This window comes from Paramacrobiotus metropolitanus, unplaced genomic scaffold (genome assembly GCF_019649055.1).
Source record: "Paramacrobiotus metropolitanus isolate TYO unplaced genomic scaffold, Prichtersi_v1.0 Parri_scaffold0000168, whole genome shotgun sequence".
Taxonomy (NCBI): Eukaryota; Metazoa; Tardigrada; class Eutardigrada; order Parachela; family Macrobiotidae; genus Paramacrobiotus; species Paramacrobiotus metropolitanus.
Window position 1 is genome coordinate 70,143 of NW_026570388.1, and position 17,828 is coordinate 87,970.

Here is a 17,828-nt window from a genome sequence, read left to right on the forward strand (position 1 = left end):
CGGATCACAGGTTATTGATTTTTGAAGTTAACGGTTACCGGGAAAAATTCGAGTTCTACGAAAGTTCCACGAAAACCTACGACGCCACAGCAGGTCTTACCGGATTTTGTCGATCCAAACTGCTGCTCCGTCGTCCAATTCACCCTCTTCTACCGTGAGGGCCGCAGCGTACCCGGTGGGGCGCAATGGATTGGTCAGCAACGTACCGAACGCAGTTTTTGCGCCGGGAGCCAAGCTGCGGGGGGCCTACTTATAGGCCGCGACCCGGATCAACGCAACCCGGTGGGGTGCTTATTTGGTCAACAGCGACGTACCGAACGCAGTTTTTGCGCCGGGAGCCAAAGCTGCGGGGGGCCTACTTATAGGCCGCGACCCGTATGATTAAATCCGTCGCGTAGCAGGCTTCCAGTGAAGCCTGTATGATCAGGAAGATGAGGTCGCAGGATCACAGGACTACTTTTAGTCGCTGTGGCAGGACTACTTATAGTCGCTGCGTAGTTCGACCGAAATGTTGCCTCCACTGGGGTTCAGAGGTTCGCGGAATGAAAACCGAACGCATCTGCTACCATGTCAGATATGACACAGAAGCAGAGAGCAAAAAGGGAGCAAATATCTCTCCTTTATTGAGAATCAATAAAGCAACCCACAAAAACAGCACAGAAAAACCAATGCGGAAAAGCTGTGGTGAAAAGTGGCTGCCAGCGAGCTCGGTGGAAATCGTGATAATGCCGCGGCATGCAGCAGCTGAATCACAGCTGGTACCGCAAAGCATGGGATCGCTCGTAAGCGCTGGGCCACACCTCCAAAGTGCATAGCGAACGCTGATTGGTCAGCGTAGACAAAGTATACGCTGAGTTATCAGCGTATATGAGCGGCACGGATGGCGTAGCCATACGCGTGCGGGCGACAGAGCAAGCCACTAGAGGTGTCAACCAACTCGTGTGAGCGGTCTCTGACACTACTAAATTTTACGCAATTTGGGGTGTGTAATTTTTGTAGTTAGTTGGTTTCATAAAAATGTAGCGGAAGTATCGCCAAAGTGCGTTTTAGGGACTTCCGGTGTGTTTTTTCGGGATGAAATGCACATGATCTGCAGCATAAACATGAAACATTTGCGCGAAAAAAACTGTTTTTATTGCGTTTTAACTGCACCTAGGAAGCCATGATTCTGCGTTCATAACAGATGGAATATAATCGATACCAACACTCTACCCGGAAGATAGACAGATTCTAAAATTCAAAAAAATAATAGAAAATTTTAACGTAGCTAACACACGTTTACGGGAAAATATAATCACGGAAATCCGAGATAAATTAATTGTGTAACAAAAATCGACTATACGCCGTAAAAATCTCCGGGGAAACCTCATCAAAAAGTTATAATTAATCCATAACTGGCTTTAATTTCCAAAAAAATCCCTACTTTACTTAAATCCATCGAGTAAATGCTCGACGCAAAATACAAGGATTTCCTGCCATTATTCTTTCAGTAAGTCTTCTGCGCCCGCCGCCCTCTTCTGCTTCTTCCGCGGGTTGCTTACGCATCATCACGCGGAACTTCGAGAAATAGCTGCCGATAGTTTGACCCAGACTCTGAGGAGGTTTCCCCGGGCATTTTGCTTCGGGCAACTGACCAAGAAAGTCTGCAGAGTAACCAACTCTCAGCTGATAATAATTAGGAAATGAATATCTCTTGCATGGATTTCCTTAATTTATAAATTTGTAACATACAAACTTACGCCCAATAGCGGCAACCAACTTCGGATGCATCTTTGAAATCCCGGCGCGCGGTGAAGGCTTTTTTTCAGCCAAAAATCGCTGTACACCTTCTTCACCACCCAACAAAAATGCCGCCAGGTTGCAAGCTAAATTAGCTTTGGACTTCCAACGGCTCACTAGTGACTGGAGATGCGGATATTCAATGTACACCCCGGTATATGGAGCCAGTTCTCTTTTCTTTTCACACTGTACCAAATAAGGATACCCTGAAAACACATAATCCTGGATTTCCATGTCATAACTCAGAACTAATCAGACCGCAACAAATTACCTTTTCCTGTCGGTGGCTTTTTCGGCAGTAAATCTGTTCGGTAAAAAATTATCTTTATTCAGTAGTTTAAAACCGCTATTGGCCCAAAACAAGATTGCAGTATACAAAGTCTTTCTGTTTCGTACTTACCGCTGGAGCTGCCAGATGATGACAGAGGCTGCGGAGATCGACTGCGCCTTTTCTTATGCTTTTTGCGTTGTTTGCGTTCACGTTCTGGAATAACAAATATTACTACGAAAATAATTTAGGAAATCCCTGCTTTACCTTCGGCATGGCGCTTACGTTTTGCGCGACTTCGCTTTGAACCTGCAATACATATTTTACGAGTTAGTAACCGTAGTGTTCTCATTAATTTCTAAAAAATCGTACTTTCTTCCGAATCGCTGGATGAGGACGAACTGCTGTCCCGCTTTCTTTTCTCTAAATGACGGTCGAACGGATTATGAACTGATTTGCGAAAAACTGTGTGTAAATACTTTTATGACGGCGCTTGGCATCTTGGTCGTGTTCCTCCTTATTTGGTGGTGCAGAACTGTCATCCACATTCTTGCTTCCTGGATTGGCCGTATACACCATGATGCGTTACGTACATATTTACATTAATTACATTGTGACATTGTTTTACTAACCAGCGCTCTGTTTTTCATTCAGACTTAATCCAGGAAATCCTTGTTTTTTTTCTGCAAATGAATTAACAATGTGGTGTGTACACAAGCACATGCAAAAATGATGGATGTACTGTAGACTGTAGTGAACAGCATTACCTCCGCTCTTTAAGCTCGCTGTAGCAACCGATTGACCAAAGGCGCCAGCAGCTACGCGCTTTAAACAGAGACAGTTAACAACAGTTTAATAATTTCAAAACTCTGCTACCTCTGGAATTTTCCGCATGGAAGAGGCGGGCTCTGGAGGAACTGCTCGAATGCCACCATTGGCGACTGCCGTATTCCGTTGAAGAGCCTGCGTTTCCTTCTTGTTAGCCTCCGTTGACGTAGTCGGAGCAGACTTTTCCTACAAAATTAAAAAAAGTATTTTTACGCGGATTTCCAGAATTACCTTAATCACATAAACCTCTTACCCAACTTCTTTCCAGTTTGTCTTTTACCGAACTAGCTTGAGACACAGAATTACAAACTGCAAGGATTTCCGCGGGATATGGTCGTCCGTTATAGGACGTCAAAATACGATCGTAGTGACTAAATCCGTCCGCGGCAATGGAAAAGCGTGTTAACACATCTGGATAAATCGGGTCAACGTCGAATTCCAAAGCCGATTTTAACGCAACGATGTTGTCTCCTTGAAATCGGATGACGAGTGTTTCTAGAAAAATTGTTATTCTGTTAAATATTATTGTTTTTGGATTTCCAAGCTAGTTTTCACATCCATAAAACTTACGTTTTCTCTCCGTCAGCAGTTGGACGGCTTTTTCGAAGTTGTCGAGTGGTTCCACCGGAGACCCTTCTTTCTGCGGAATACAAAATAATTAACAATATATCAGAAGAAACATTCAAAAAGCTTCAAAAAAAACCTGGAAATCCTGGTCTTTTTCGTTTCTGCTGGGGTTCCGATTTTCCTCTGCGTCACCTAAGTGAAACTGGCAATAAAGTTAACCCGACAAAGCAAATCAATCGAAATATTAGAAATTAGTGGGACGATTCCTTTAAACAATGCTAAAAATTAAATAAATTACTTAATACCCAGTGAAAAACAGCAACATTGTATGCAATGACAAGAAACTTACTTTCCGTGGATTTCCCTGAAGAAACGTTTGCTTCTGCAACCTTTCTCAACTCTTTCATAGGAACCATCTTGGGTAGAACGGGTTTTTCAGGTGTGGGAGTGGTAGCTGGAAACTCGAAAACAATAAATCCCACAAGAAAGCAGTGCTGCCAGATCTTTTATTAAGGAATTCCATTTTTTATTATTTACTGTTTTTCAAACAAGAAACGTTCAAACATCCAAGTTTTTTACCTTTTTTGGCCTCTTTTGGCATTTCTTTGGCGGATTCATATTTTGCTGGCGGTTTTGTACGTCGGGCGGGACGCTTGACTTCAGGAACGGCCTTGAATTTTTCTGAAAATCAGATAAAGCTCAAAGTTTCGAAGGAAAGGTCGACCGAAAAGTGTCAGAATTACCAGAGTTCGACTGCTTCTTTTTCCTGCCACCAAAGGGTTGAATTTCTTGGATTTCCTGGATTTCTTGTTCGTTACCTTAATAAAAGTTCACGTTTTTCAACAATTTAAACCTTTCTTAAACATTCATTTACCATTTTTGGACATTTTCAGCTGCTAGTAAGTTAACAAAGGCGTACAGAATCATTTAACGAAGAGAAAAGTGGGAACACTTTGAGCGCTCGATGCTCAAATAACTTTCGCTTGCAACGGTTGCGCAGCTCGCAGTCCGAATGAACGCGAATGAACGCCAGATGCGCAGCATCTGAAACGTTTGAACTCGTAACCAATCATACAGAGTGGGCGACGTCCGCTGTGACGTTGTCATGTTTTTACGCTTTCCAGCGATTAAGTGCTGCGCAATGTTAATTACGGTATAGAACTTGAGTTTTTCGAGTTCTGGTTTTTTTAGTTTATCCTAAATCAACCCGACAGTGATACCTGAAATTTTACAATCATGAGTAAAAAACCAAGAGTTTTTTATAATTCGTATCTTCGTGATCCTAGTGAGCAGATAACTGCGCGTCAAAAGCGACAGATTGAGAAGAGCCGTGAAAAAACCCGTGTTGCAGCAGCGGAGAAAATTATCGATTCCTTTCTGCCTTTCGATAACTCAGGGATTTCCCAGCAAGGTGAAGACTCTTCGAGTGAGTGCGGCAGCGAATCCGACTGCGAATCCATTGCCAGTGATATTGAGACAGACGCGGAATGGACAGATAACGAACTGGGGGATGATAGTTATGCGCAAAGACTTGAAGGCGAGAGGTTAAGCGCGCCGTTGTACGAGGGATCGGCCATATCGCTCGGGGAATATGTCCATCTCCAACTGGCTTTTGCGCGACGCCATAACCTGTCTCGACAAGCCACAATCGGATTGTTTCAGAAAGACGCAAAAATCCTTCCTGTTTCTGGTCAGGATTTCCCACAGTCGTGGTTCAAACTGGCGAAACTACTTACTGGATATTTACCGGATTATCGCGTTCATTACTTCTGCTCCGAGCATAATTGTTATCTTGGATTTCCAGCTTTAGATGAAAATGAACTACAGTTTCCCACTGATCACCAGATGATTAATATCAAAGATAAGTGTGTTAAGAAAATGGCCTACTTTACCTATGTGTCAGTGGCAGAAACTCTCAAAATCTTCTTGAAAGCAAATCATCGAAAAATCCGATTCAATCCGACCGAAAATGCAGCCGGCGAAATTCGGGATTTGACAGATGGATCCATGTATCGCTGTTGCCGACAGAATTTTGGGATGGATCGCCCGTTTATTTCCTTGTCTATTCACTTAGACAATGCAACACCTCATAAAGGGAAATCCGCGAATAAGAATACCTGTTATGTTGGACAGTTTACAATCAATGAGATGAGGCGCGTCGATCGCCAGCGGCATGTTTTTCCTTTCCTGATTTATTGCGGTAAGGATAAAAATTGGTATCAAATCTATCATTCTTTCTCAGTAATCAGTGCCGTTACTTAAAATTAGGACTACCGTGTTATAACAAAAATTTCAAGTTATTTAATTCTCGGCAACATCAGTTGATGGCTAATCGTAATTGCAGGACGAAAGATGCCGCCCCGTGACACATTACTTGCTCCTTTCATTGATGAAATTAATCATCTTATGACAAATGGACTACTTTGTGAGATTCAAGGAAATCCTACATTGATCACAGTGTTTCCGGTCTTATTTCCATGCGATACTGTTGAAAGAAATCGTTTGATGGAAGTGAAAGGCCACACTGGATACTACAGTTGTACGACTTGTACTCAAAAAGGCAGCCTCTCGGGAACGCTTATATTTGAGTACAGTGACCAGCTACCTTTACGGAATCATCAAAAGCATATGGAATTAGCTTTAATGGCCGCCAACTACGACAAGAACCAGAAAAAGAAAATGGAGGATAAGTTGAAGGGTGTAAGGGGGATTTCCGTTCTGTCTGCCCTATCACTCCCAGTTGTGAATTTCCCCAGAAGTTTTACCTCGGATTTCCTTCATTTGATTTGCGAGGGCATTTATAAGACTATGCTGGAGTTTTGGATTAATAATGAATTCCTGGATATCCAAAATTCGGATTGGTCGCTTTCCCTTTGTAAGCCACACTTGTGTGTAAAAAGATTGGTTCGCTCAATAATGGACTATCACAGCCAATTTGACGGCGGTGAGTTGTTGTTTCTTCTTATGTTTTTTGGCCCAGCAGCATTTCACGGAAATTTGGATAAAAATCTGTATATACATTATCTGAAGTTGGTCCGTATCTGCCATTTTTTGTTAAGTGATTCTCTGCCAACTGCGTTGCTTTGCGCGCTTAACATAGAAGTGCATAATTTCATCAAGGATTTCCAACAGCTTTACGGAAAAGAAAAGATGGGATCGAATGTCCATCAGCTGCTCCATGTTGTAGGCCAAATGGAAGACTGGGGCCCGGCAAACCATTACTGGACGTTCCATTGTGAATCCAATATTGGATGCATCATGAGACGCTTACATGGAAGTCAGCATTTGAGTAAAGAGATCGCGAAAACATCAACTTTAGCGCTCTGTGAGACCTGCCTGGAAAGCTATTTTGGAGGCGGGAACACAAACGGACGAGACTTGTTTCTGAGTGGACTGAAAAACACGCAACAGAAAAAGGGCGCCATAATTGTGTACTCAAATGATACGGTTGCGGTTCTGAATGGCGAAATCATTAGTGAAATGTCTCTTCGAAAAAGATTTTTGGATTTCCATGATGTGGCGTTGAAATTACTGCATGAAGCGGTTGGGCAGGATGTTACCGTGATCGGGTTTTCAAAATCCTGTGTGGTCAATGCCGGCTTTACCTGCAAGGCCGCAAACACCGAAAGCTCAGATCGAAATTCGTCCTTCATTTTTACGAATGCGAAAGAGATTGTCAAAGTGGAGTGGAGTGTAGCTGCAGAAGACCATACGGGACAAGCCAGTATTTTTTTAATTGGAAAAGTGCACAATTATAACCTCTCAACGCTGTTTTTAAAAGACAGGGATTTCCCGGTTTTTTTTGAATTACTTAATGTTTCTGAGTATACTGCAGTACTTTCAACTAATGCCTTGTCTGCTGTTATGCAGTGCAGCAGCGGTGCTCGAGTTACTGTGGCCAAAATCCCTAGTTGTTTACATTTAGATCTGTGAATTCTTAAATAAATAATAACATCGAATTCAAGTATTTTATTCATTCAGCGAAAGTTTAGTTCAAATTTCTCAAGACAAAACAGGAACATTCCATGCTCATGCGAATGAGCAGTCCAAAGATCAATCACTATGTAAAAGTAATCAAACCACGAGCACTGTACAGCAGACTGCGTGACCGTTAGAACTAAAGTGTACAAACAATATCTGGACTTCCCCGGGTGGATAAAAATCTTATTTCAGTAATGCATTCATGGAAATCCACGCAAAAATGATTTCACTATCAAAAAGGTGCAGTAACGCCTATTCAAATCAATGACAAAACAATCCCCCGGAAATCCTTGAACTATTTGTAGTGAGACGCCAGTTAACACATCAATCCATGGATATCCTAGAAATAATGATTTTCGTAGTAGAGAGTCATCCGCTCTTGCCACACCTGAAATATAGCGAAATATAATACCAGAACAACACAGTGTGAAAGAAAACGTGGAGTGAAAGGTACTTACGCTTCCCCGGCTTTGCACGCTTCCGCCCGAGTGGACTGTGTTGGCGCTTTCAGTGCTTACAGCCGTGGCAGCACTGTTGCAAGACACCACTGTGGTCAAGCTGTCGGCGGACGTTTCGGTGTCAGCGGAGGTCACGCTTTCATTGGACGCCACACTTTCCGTGTCGGAATCCTCGGATTCATGGACAACCGCCTTTGAAGGGCCAGCCAAGCGCCAGGAGAAGTAAACGGAGTGGACAGGACGGCCCGGTTGGACACTTAAGATGTACTCCGTGGTCGGTGGCACAACCTGCCGGCCGTTCTTGTAAACGCCTAACATCATCGTGGAAATCCAGGGTCCTTTGGGCTTACGAAAGTTGGAGCCGATAGCGACACGGCAGTCGTAGACAGCTTTGATACTGGGGCAGACAACTCTATGCTTCCAGTAGTTCACGTTATCGAAGTCATCATCATGTCCTCCAGTCAGCCATGGCACGCCGCACTGCTCACAAGCTCGATATTCCTCCTAAAATTTTGGAAATCCATTACTATAATTAAAACATTAAAACTTCATCTACGTACGCCCTTGTGGCTGGCTTTGAAGTGAGCCAAAAACATCCATTGAGTTCCCTCGAAATCACATCCAGTGCATTTCCATACATGTGGAATTTCAGGCTATAAATAAGAAAACTGAATTTTCCCCTGTTTATTGAATAGGTAACTATCAATTAATGATAGCGTCAAAACCAATTATTAATATAACAAACATTAGTACAAATAGTTTACCATTGTGCGCGAGTCATGCAGACGCAGCTTTGTCATGCGACGAGTATCACGGAGCAGACGGTAAACGTTTCCCAAAACCGCTGAGGGAGGCCCTACAAACACCTTGCTCCCTCCCTGTGCTAGTTCTTCACACAATCGTGGATATCCCAGGCTATTAAAATTTTAATTTTTAACGTTACTTTAATTATTAAAGAACACTTATATGCGTATTACCTATCGGCGATTTTCATAGCAACCGGTCGCTGACCCAGTAAAATCAGTGGAACCAATACTGAGGCCACATGCTGTTCCACATTGTAGTAGACGGGCTTTGATGTGCCAACGAAACCTTCCAATTTTTTCCCACAATATGATTAACTTTCATCAAGTCCATGCCACGAGGACACACCATCTCTTCGTACAGGCTAATGTCAAAACCACCACGCAGCAGAAAAAGCCCGAACCGCATAACTTGAGTGTCTTTCATATCACCGCATGAAAAGACTTTGTACAGACATTCAGGGATTTCCCGGATTCGCGTGACGTCTGAATAAATGTAGCTGAAAATACACAAAACATGTATAGTACCAGGAAATCCGCGCAATTAATAGTAAACCATAATGTCAGAAATATTAACTGATACAAACTCATCAAAGTCAATGAATTTGCTACTTGCGTAAAACGTGCAGTACTGCAAAAAGAAGAAAGTCAGGTAACCAGCCTTTTCAGAACTCACTTGAAAACCACTTCCAGCAGTCGCAAGTGATACACCGTGTCGTAGAACACGGCGCTTCCTGCCTTCAACGACTCAAAGAATTTCGGAACAACCTTCTTCAGCATGTGCATCTTCAGTTGTACAGGCTCCTTCAAAACCTGGCGAATGCGCTCCTCAGCGAGATTATATGCCTTTTCCGAATTAAATACAGGATTATTCTGGAAATCCATGATTGAATGGACGTTGCGTCCTGCTTTCGCTATTCAAACGTTCAAAACAGTCTGTGACCGTCGGAAATGAAACCCCAGTATCATAATGATATAAACATTATTATTACTAATGTTTCTTACCGGATTCTTCGACATACAAGTATGCCCACGGAGACTTTTATAGTATGCTTTTTTAATGTTTAAGTATAAGTATAAGTTTAAGTATAAGTATAAGTATAAGTATATATAAGTATAAGTATAAGTTTAAGTATAAGTTTAAGTTTTAATGTTTAAGTATAAGTTTATAAGTATGCTTTTTTAATGTTTAAATTTAACTATTAAGTAGTGTACCGGCGCTTGCAGTTGCAGTTATTGTTATCGTGGTGGCTATTGCCCACGGAGACTGTAACATAGTGGAGGGAAATCCGAGTTTCACCATATCAGCGCCTGATTCGATGACGGCCCAGTTAAAGGGCAAATCCAACACTATTTATAAAAATGAATTCAATGTATAAACAAAAAATTAAACCTGGCAAATATACATACAGGGCTTTTTCACGGTGTTTGCTGACATAAACACTCGAGTAGTGCCGTAGAAACGACCGCCAGGTTCTTCACGCTCATGATCACTATCGCTATCCATCGTGCGCCAGATGTTACGACAACTGCTTTTAAAACCAGACAGTTTCAGTAAAGACCAACAATATGGGTAACTAGAACCGAAAAAATAGTAAGTTTTAACATAAAACCCGGAAATCCAAATCTACAAGAGTCGAACTTTTAAGAATCAAAAATGTAGAAATTCACCCGCGAACCAGGAACTAAAAAATGAGGTTATGCAGAACTCAAAATTCCACGTGCGGAATGATTGCGCGTATGGTGCTGTCGCCACAGGGCGGACGCAACGCTATCATGCGGGCTGTGGTTTCACATGTTTCCGCGATTATTTCTTAGTTATTTAAGTTATTTTTAGGCCTTAGTTTCTTAGATTTCTGAGGTTTTTTAGTTTTCTTAAGTTTTTTTATTTTTCTTAGGTTTTTTATTTTTTAGTCTTCTTATATTCTTTAGTTTTTTCGACTGTTGTAATAATTATTATTCTCTGACGGATGCAAGTTGCCGTCGTCAAGACTGTTTTACGGCGAATTGTCTCGTCGTCGAAATGGCCCCGCGACGAAATGTCTTGCGGTGGGATGTCCTCCCGAATAAATGTCCCGCGACGAAATGTCGCGATGCGAAATGTCCTTGCGGCGCAATGTCTGCGACTAAATGTCCTGCGACTAGTTGTCCTCGGCGAAATGTCGCGGTGCCTAATATTGTTATGGTTTTATTACAGAGACTTTGGTCATCACCGGCCAGGTTCCTAGCCTTCTTATTCATATTCAGAATTCCAGTAATCAGAATCAGAGTTTCCGAATTCAGACTCAGACTTTTAGCATTCAGAATCAGACTTTTAGCATTCAGAATCAGATTCAGACTTTCAGCGCAGGCCTTCTAATAACTATTTACGCATTGATGCAACGCTCTAGTTGGGAGACACAGCGCAGTAATGCCACCAGTCTTCTTGATTCCATCGAGTGTAACAACTCTTCCAGACTTTTTAAAAAAGCTTTAGTCTAAAAATTACTCGTACCCAATCGGTGCTGCCAGTTATTGTACACGTTTCGCCAGTTGTTGTACACATTTCGCGTTTCCTGAGCAGACAATGAAATATTGATTCCACCGTCGCCGGTAAGTCCAGCCCTTTTAAGCAGTCTTTGGTTTGGTAACATGACCGTTATATGCCGGTCTTAATTCTTTGTACTTATGGTTAGGTTAGATTTTAAAAATGAAATGGGGAATATCAAATATCATCGCTGCTAACAAATCTCTTATCATAACCCATAGATAGTATTAGACACCGAGAAGCTCAAGCAATGGTAGATTCAAAAGCACATTATTCACACATCAGCTTCATTCTTTCTTCTTATGAATATCAAAAAATCTTGGCTCTGGGAAATAGCTTCTAGTACGGATTCTTAGGAGAACAAACATAAGGAAACCAAAGAAAACAGAAATCTGCGGCAGAAGCTATGAGAAAAAATTTGCGATTTCGACAGCTGAACGGAGATGGAAATGAGGATTGTGTTTTGAGGATTAATCCTGTTTTTGTTACAAACTGGTGAAGTGACTGGCTTGAGCTAATAAAAACAAGGATTGTATTGCTGCAGCTACGATTGCGGGTCCATGCCGTCACTGAGCGCGACCGTTGTCACTCGGTTTAGCTGTTGCACATCCAGACGGGCCACGTCGGACAGCTGCCACTTCCGGTTGCGGAACGGATTGGAAAGACGCGGATCGGCACTCTGATAATTCAGCAGCACCTACCAATTCAATTTCCTTTCTAACTTTTTCCTAGGTTGGATAAATTTTTACTCATAAAATCAAACCCAAAAAATTATAAATCTTTCAATGGCCTGTTAAGATCCTAATGGTGTGTGGTTACTGCAGTACGATACAGGTAATAATGTTTACCCAAAATGCACAAAAAAACCCGCTACATATCCGGCTCACACCTTACCCGGATAATTTCCGTTTTGACTTGTTTACGGGGCTTCTTGAGCAGGCAATCGACGATCCTTTCCGCTAAATTCGGCAAAGCCGGTGGTTTTTTTAGAATCAAGTTACGCTCAACCAGCTCCCACAGCTGCGTCTCCAGCTCGGCTTCCGGCTGGGCGTTCAGGGCGTACAGCGCAATAACCGCTAGCACCGCGCCGTCCCCGATGCGGCACTGCTTCCACACGACGCGATCGCACGACGCCCATAACTCCAGCATGTCCTTGATGTCGGTTGCGAGAGTGATGTCCGGGTCAACGTCACCGCCGAACTCGCACTGGTAGAAGATCAGCGCCGGGAGGCGGACGGCCTGGCGAATGTGGCCGATCAGAACGGTGCAACGCAGACACCGAAAAGATTCCAGATGCGAGATGACCACCGTCCGCGTGCGGCTGGTGACGCATTTCAGCAGACAGGACACCACCCAGTGCATCTCCTCGTGCTGCGGACCGTCCGGGAGGTCGGCGGCGCGACCGGACACGCGGACGTCGAGGAAGTAGTCGTCGGTGGTGAGAAGATGGTTCCAAAACGAACAGACACGCCGGCAACGGATGCGCCCGATGGAGTCCAGCGACTGGAAGACTTGCACCACTAGTTCAACGTGCAGGGTTCTTAATCGTCGAATGACACCAGTTTTGCGCTTTTTATTCGGTCGATGAGGTGTCGTCATCTGATGGTCGGCCAGCGGTGGCGGATGGATGGTGTCTAGGGTACTCTTCGATGCAGTGAACACTTCATGCTGCACAAAACTAAATGTTTTTTAATGCTTAAGTTATAACTATGTGTAACAGCGAATGTTATTCAGCAACAGACATTACACACTTACCTGCCCAGATGGACACTAATTAACATGGTTTAAGTTTTCCACATTGAAAATAAAGCCAAAATCGTTATTTATGGTCTTATGGCACGGATAAAATAATTTGCCACGTGATGGTGATTTCATACCGAATTGTGATGATTTCCGCTGATATCGCAATTTTGCTGCAGACCGTCTCACGAAATTAAATAAGTACTAGACTACTAGCACTCTAGTAGGAAAATTAATACCAGTGTAAATACCACGAACTTGCAATTTGCATACCAGTGCATCAGCATCCAGGGGACTGCCAGTGCGACACTGCAAATAGAGCAGTTCCCGACTGAGCACCGTCTTGCACAGAACATCATGCTTGGCATGCAAGTTATGCTGGAAGATCTTGGCGAAAAGTGGGGATCCTGCGGACCAGTATCCATCTGGCAACGGGCAGCAGCGAATAACGAAGTGCTTCTCCCCAATCCGCCGCTGCGCCAAATCCTCCTCGGACAGTGGCACCCGCACTTGTTGGCAGAACAGCACTTCTCTGACGGTTCCGCCTGGTAACTGCACCTCCACCAATACCGAATCATCCTGGCAGTAATCTTCCAGAGCGACAATCGTTCCTGGATACCATATCCAGGCGGCGTCGGGTGCAACGCGCAGAAGTACTTGCGCGGCGTCCCCTGCATGCCAGCGCCATGGGGGTCTGTATTTTAGGTAGGGGTGGTCGGTCGCGCGGAGGCACTCGAAGATATTCCCGTATGGGATGAACTGCGAGCTGCAGCCGAAATCCACAACCAGACCGCCGTCTATCACGTTCAGCACGTGGCCGTGCTGCAGCTGGCCGTCGACCAGGACGTCCACGGCGTTCCAGGCACACACGTCGTCTTGGTACACCAACATTCCGAGGTTCGTTGTTGTTGGTTTGCTACTTGTAACTTGTTGATGAGAATCTCAGAATTCCGTCGGCTGACAGAAATATCGCCCACGGTGCAAGTTATTTCTTGATCATGCTGCTTCGTAAATCGCAAACTTTGCTACGAAAAAAAAAATTAAATTAACGCATATTAAATCTTCTGAAGTTCAAAGAAGTACTCACAGGCTCACAGCAAAGTATTTCCAACTTGCATGTTGCATTGTTGCGCAATAATTGTGATTCACTGCGGCGGTAGACACTAGGCAGGTAAAATCGGAAACCGGACTTGAAGACAGTTATTGCGGTTGCCGCATTCACCCGCACTGGTGCGGGTGCTAAGTTGGTATTTTTCTTCATCTACCACCAGATCTTCAATCTGGTAGATTTTTCAGTAGCTAGATCTGAGCTACTGTACTTGCTGTCCTTTTGCTCCCGCAGCAGAATTGCTGCGGGAGCATCTGTAGTGTATTGTGGCCGATAAAGTTTGCAGTTGTTTGTCGAGTGTTACGCATTTCCGCTTACCACGCAGTGTACAACGCTGCTCACTCAGCAGGATCGATCCCGTTTCGGTCCCCGCCCGTGGATCTCTCCCAGATCTACCATAATATTGCCTTGAGCTTCCAGCTGTAACGTTGTTGTTGTCGTTTTCGATAAAATACGAGTACATTCGAACTGTCAAAATATTGCGGAAATCTCTGATTTGGGACTTCTCCGATGTCATGCAATAGACAACAAGTTAGCAGGTATTCATTATTGCTGGCATTTCTGAGCAGAGCAAACCCTATACCTTTGTGGATGGCTTTGATTTCGGAGTAATACTAGCATTCAGTCAGAGCAGCCGACCGTACACTGAACTACGATATCAGCAAGAATGCTGGAATATCGCGGCTGGTTATTCAACTGGAACTCCGTGGACGTCCTGATTGACGGCCTGCTCCAGCACGGTGAGATTGTCAACCTGGCGGAGGGCGGTTTGATCATTGATTTCGGGTGCGCAGCGCGGCGCTCACAGTTCGTCGCATTCGGAACGGTGTTCCGCTGTCAGTCCCAACAGCAATCCTGGCAGAAACTGCAGGGGGAACTGCAGGTGCTCCTCCGCCCGCGTCTTAACGCGGCCTGGAGCTGGTACCCGGGAAACATTGCCCCCCTGCATGGTTACGACTATGACGAAGCGGCATTCGTGCAAGTGCAGCTGCCGTACGGCACCGTCGAGGGGCTGGTCGGCAGCAGGTTCGCTCAGTGCTGACGGACGGGGAGTCTAAGGAGCGCCAGCGTGTGAAGCCCAATGAGTTTGTCATCCGCGCTTGTCCGCTGCCCCTCGCCTACTGGTCGGATGCCACCGCGCAGCTCGGAGAGATGCTGAAAGTGCGAGTGAACAAACGCTACTCGGTGCTGTGCACGGCGGTGCTCAGCCAGACACTGCTCTATCTCCAGGAACAGTATGGCACTCCATTGACACCGGAGCAGTTGGTACGTAGTACGTACCGCGAGTGGCATAAACTCAAGGGTTATTCGATGCGCTAAACACGAATCTGTAGTCAGATTGCGAAAACAAATTTACCGAAAAAATTTACGAGAAAAATGGAAAACAGTACAAATATTCCATAAAAATTAAAAAGAATCTGAAAACTGATATGATATCTGAGTGATATCTTTAACAAAATTCAAAATTTGCACCAATTATTTTTAAAAATTCCAGAAATTAAAAACCTAAATGCTGATGTTTTTACAAATATTTAAAAATCCACTGAGTATTTTTCACAAATCCCGAAAATAAAAAAAATCTGAGCAACGATATTTTAAAAAAAAACATTTCGAATTATTTGCGTTCCTCTTGGCTTTTCAACCCTCCCCCCCCCCCTGCGGGGGACTGAAAGTAAAACAAAAACCAGGGGGAGGATCGAACGCTTATGTCATCCGTGATAACTGAACGATGATGGTTGTTGCAGCAGGAGGAATGTGATGAAGCTAAGCATGAGCAAATGCGGGACATGTCATTGCCGCCGCCGGCACAGCAAGCGACAGGCTGCCACGGTGCGCTGCGAACAGGCGGTAAAAAGCGCAAGGCTGCCGGGAAGCCCCGCTGTCTGCCGTTGCCGACTGAACTGCTCCTTGAGGTCTTCCAGTCGCTGGACTCCATCGAGCGCATTCGCTGCCGGCGTGTCTGCCACGCGTGGAATAGCATCCTCACCACTGCAACCTACTTTCCCGACGTCCGCGTCTCTGGCCAGGCCGGTTATTATGAGGATTTCTCCTGGGACGGGACCTACTGGATGCTGGCCTGCTTGTTCAAGTGCATTACCAGCGCCACCAAGATGGTGGTGATCAGCAATCTGGACCGCAATGGTTTTTGGCACGTGGCGGTTCCCATTAAGCGCGTCTTCAACGAACACCGGCAAATCCCGCTGGTGGTGTTGTACAAGTGCGAGCTGGACGAAGATTATGAAGGGGTCCCGGATCTAATTGAGCGTTTGGCTTACAAGGTGTGGAACTGCTCGTGTGCGAGAATGATATGGAGCGGGGGCTGCATTTACTACGACGGGCGGACCGTTGGTGTGGGCCAGCGTATGTTTACTATCCGATCGCGGGCCGACGCTGAGGTGCAGATGTGGGATCTCCTTGAGAATCTGCAGGCTGCCAAGGAACCGCTCAGTGTGCAAGCTGTGTCCGAATGGATCGCGGACTGCTTGGCCCACCAGCGTTCCACAGAGATTGGCGAAGTTTTATGGGTACGTCAGCCTAATATTCACTAAGGAAAAAAGCGTTACTTTTATTCCACCTCGACAGTTGTACTCCTGAGTCCTCCACAACCATCCTTCCCCCACAAACCGTACAAATGTACAGACTATACCACATCAAATATCCATAATCGAACAATGTGCTACTGTTTATTCGTACACGAATGGTAGTTTATAGAACGACTACTAAATGTTTGATGTTTGTAGAGGCTGAACGAGTACCAGAGTCCGGATCCGCGCCCGACTTCTCAGTATCGCGGTGTGAAGTGGACCGTGTCCAACATCGCGGATCTGGATGTCAGCAAGCTGTCCACACTGACCGTGACGGTTTTGAGCGATTCCATCAAACCCGACCCGGTCACAAATGCTGTTCAAAGGTGTCCGTGTCGTTTAGTGACGTCGGCGATGTTTTGACTTTTGCTAGTCGCCACATGTTAGAACGCAAGAGCGGTCATTCGTTTTTGTGAGAGAAACTTGTTTTGACCAGAATTTTATGTGAATTGCAATTGCTAATAAGAAATTTGGTTATGGAGAGCTTACGTGTCTTCTTGTAGCGAAAACATAAGAGTGAGTTTTGTACATGCACAAATTCCACCGTCAGGAATTCCGCCGGACTTTTGACTTTGGCCGGCAAAGGTCATACAAGGACTGCAAACAACGATATCCGTTGAATGGGTAGTTTCCGTGTTTTGAATGGTAGTGGATGACTATTCAACGCCATTATCACTCGCAACACCAATTCCGATTGTAACCCAAGGTCTGTAAACTGTTTTCCATACCACACTCTGTTTCGCTAGCGGATGACGTACTTTGGAAACATATCTATTGGTCAAAAGTGAAACAGTTGACATGCAAAAAAAATAGAATTAGCGATGTTCATAAATTTGCCTCCAAGTTCACTCTTTATACGAACGTAGGTGCTTGTGCAAACCGCCGAAAAACCGAAGATTTTTCGTTCCACGTCGAAAACAACAACTCTAGACGACCCCAGCCGAACCAGCGTTGCATTCATTTCATCCGTTATATTAATTTTCTGTTTGTATACGGTAAAACAAATTTCCGTCAGCCAATCTGAGGCTCTCGTTTTGCATGCATGGCCAGTACCGTATACCAATTTCCTGTGTTAGCGTGGTGCTTGCATCGCTGTTGCCCTTTTCCCTACCAACCAACGCTCTGGTCGACTTGCACGGCCGGGGGCTTACTCCGGTTTGTCAAGTTTCTCAAAGACGTCGCAG

At 44.6% G+C, this 17,828-nt stretch overlaps 4 protein-coding genes across 5 annotated transcripts; 1 reads left to right on the top strand and 3 right to left on the bottom strand.

Moving 5' to 3' along the window:
• Positions 1-1,163: 1,163 nt before the first annotated feature.
• On the bottom strand, positions 1,164-4,401 carry LOC129600246 (uncharacterized). The gene is made up of 17 exons (XM_055498708.1): positions 4,317-4,401; positions 4,186-4,260; positions 4,022-4,123; positions 3,792-3,896; positions 3,579-3,634; positions 3,446-3,515; positions 3,129-3,370; positions 2,924-3,061; positions 2,815-2,872; positions 2,680-2,730; positions 2,527-2,604; positions 2,420-2,470; positions 2,315-2,356; positions 2,180-2,263; positions 2,051-2,083; positions 1,740-1,985; positions 1,164-1,643 (listed from the first exon to the last, which is right to left on the bottom strand). The coding sequence occupies exons 1-17, from the start codon at positions 4,327-4,329 to the stop codon at positions 1,429-1,431; spliced, it is 1,659 nt and encodes a 552-aa protein (XP_055354683.1). The 5' UTR covers positions 4,330-4,401; the 3' UTR covers positions 1,164-1,428.
• A 3,098-nt stretch (positions 4,402-7,499) lies between these two features.
• LOC129600252 (uncharacterized) lies at positions 7,500-10,350 on the bottom strand. Its single transcript, XM_055498717.1, has 8 exons — positions 10,095-10,350; positions 9,900-10,034; positions 9,361-9,598; positions 8,859-9,184; positions 8,646-8,796; positions 8,442-8,534; positions 7,882-8,385; positions 7,500-7,811 (listed from the first exon to the last, which is right to left on the bottom strand). The coding sequence occupies exons 4-8, from the start codon at positions 8,873-8,875 to the stop codon at positions 7,764-7,766; spliced, it is 813 nt and encodes a 270-aa protein (XP_055354692.1). The 5' UTR covers positions 8,876-9,184; positions 9,361-9,598; positions 9,900-10,034; positions 10,095-10,350; the 3' UTR covers positions 7,500-7,763.
• Positions 10,351-11,482: 1,132 nt separating this feature from the next.
• On the bottom strand, positions 11,483-14,078 carry LOC129600250 (uncharacterized). Its single transcript, XM_055498714.1, has 4 exons — positions 14,039-14,078; positions 13,225-13,976; positions 12,106-12,879; positions 11,483-11,908 (listed from the first exon to the last, which is right to left on the bottom strand). The coding sequence occupies exons 2-4, from the start codon at positions 13,840-13,842 to the stop codon at positions 11,756-11,758; spliced, it is 1,545 nt and encodes a 514-aa protein (XP_055354689.1). The 5' UTR covers positions 13,843-13,976; positions 14,039-14,078; the 3' UTR covers positions 11,483-11,755.
• A 1,116-nt stretch (positions 14,079-15,194) lies between these two features.
• Positions 15,195-17,072, top strand: LOC129600236 (uncharacterized). 2 transcript variants are annotated; one of them, XM_055498696.1, is made up of 3 exons: positions 15,195-15,325; positions 15,805-16,584; positions 16,801-17,072. In XM_055498696.1, the coding sequence occupies exons 1-3, from the start codon at positions 15,212-15,214 to the stop codon at positions 17,005-17,007; spliced, it is 1,101 nt and encodes a 366-aa protein (XP_055354671.1). In that variant the 5' UTR covers positions 15,195-15,211; the 3' UTR covers positions 17,008-17,072. The 2 variants fall into 2 exon arrangements, with proteins under 2 accessions (XP_055354671.1, XP_055354672.1); XM_055498697.1 differs by having other exon boundaries at positions 15,201-15,325; positions 15,808-16,584.
• The last annotated feature ends 756 nt before the right edge of the window (positions 17,073-17,828 follow it).

Excerpts from the sequence above, each read along its gene's own strand:
- LOC129600250 (XM_055498714.1), bottom strand. The coding sequence starts at position 13,842 with ATGTTGGTGTACCAAGACGACGTGTGTGCCTGGAACGCCGTGGACGTC. Across the intron at positions 12,880-13,224 it reads CCCTGGATGCTGATGCACTG|CATGAAGTGTTCACTGCATC; the intron begins GTATGCAAATTG and ends AGTTTTGTGCAG. Across the intron at positions 11,909-12,105 it reads TCAAAACGGAAATTATCCGG|GTGCTGCTGAATTATCAGAG; the intron begins GTAAGGTGTGAG and ends TTGAATTGGTAG.
- LOC129600252 (XM_055498717.1), bottom strand. Across the intron at positions 8,535-8,645 it reads TGCATGACTCGCGCACAATG|CCTGAAATTCCACATGTATG; the intron begins GTAAACTATTTG and ends TCTTATTTATAG. Across the intron at positions 8,386-8,441 it reads TCAAAGCCAGCCACAAGGGC|GAGGAATATCGAGCTTGTGA; the intron begins GTACGTAGATGA and ends CCAAAATTTTAG.
- LOC129600246 (XM_055498708.1), bottom strand. Across the intron at positions 3,897-4,021 it reads GCCAAAAGAGGCCAAAAAAG|CTACCACTCCCACACCTGAA; the intron begins GTAAAAAACTTG and ends TCGAGTTTCCAG. Across the intron at positions 2,264-2,314 it reads ACGTAAGCGCCATGCCGAAG|AACGTGAACGCAAACAACGC; the intron begins GTAAAGCAGGGA and ends TTGTTATTCCAG.
- LOC129600236 (XM_055498696.1), top strand. The coding sequence starts at position 15,212 with ATGCTGAAAGTGCGAGTGAACAAACGCTACTCGGTGCTGTGCACGGCG. Across the intron at positions 15,326-15,804 it reads CATTGACACCGGAGCAGTTG|CAGGAGGAATGTGATGAAGC; the intron begins GTACGTAGTACG and ends TGGTTGTTGCAG. Across the intron at positions 16,585-16,800 it reads AGATTGGCGAAGTTTTATGG|AGGCTGAACGAGTACCAGAG; the intron begins GTACGTCAGCCT and ends TGATGTTTGTAG.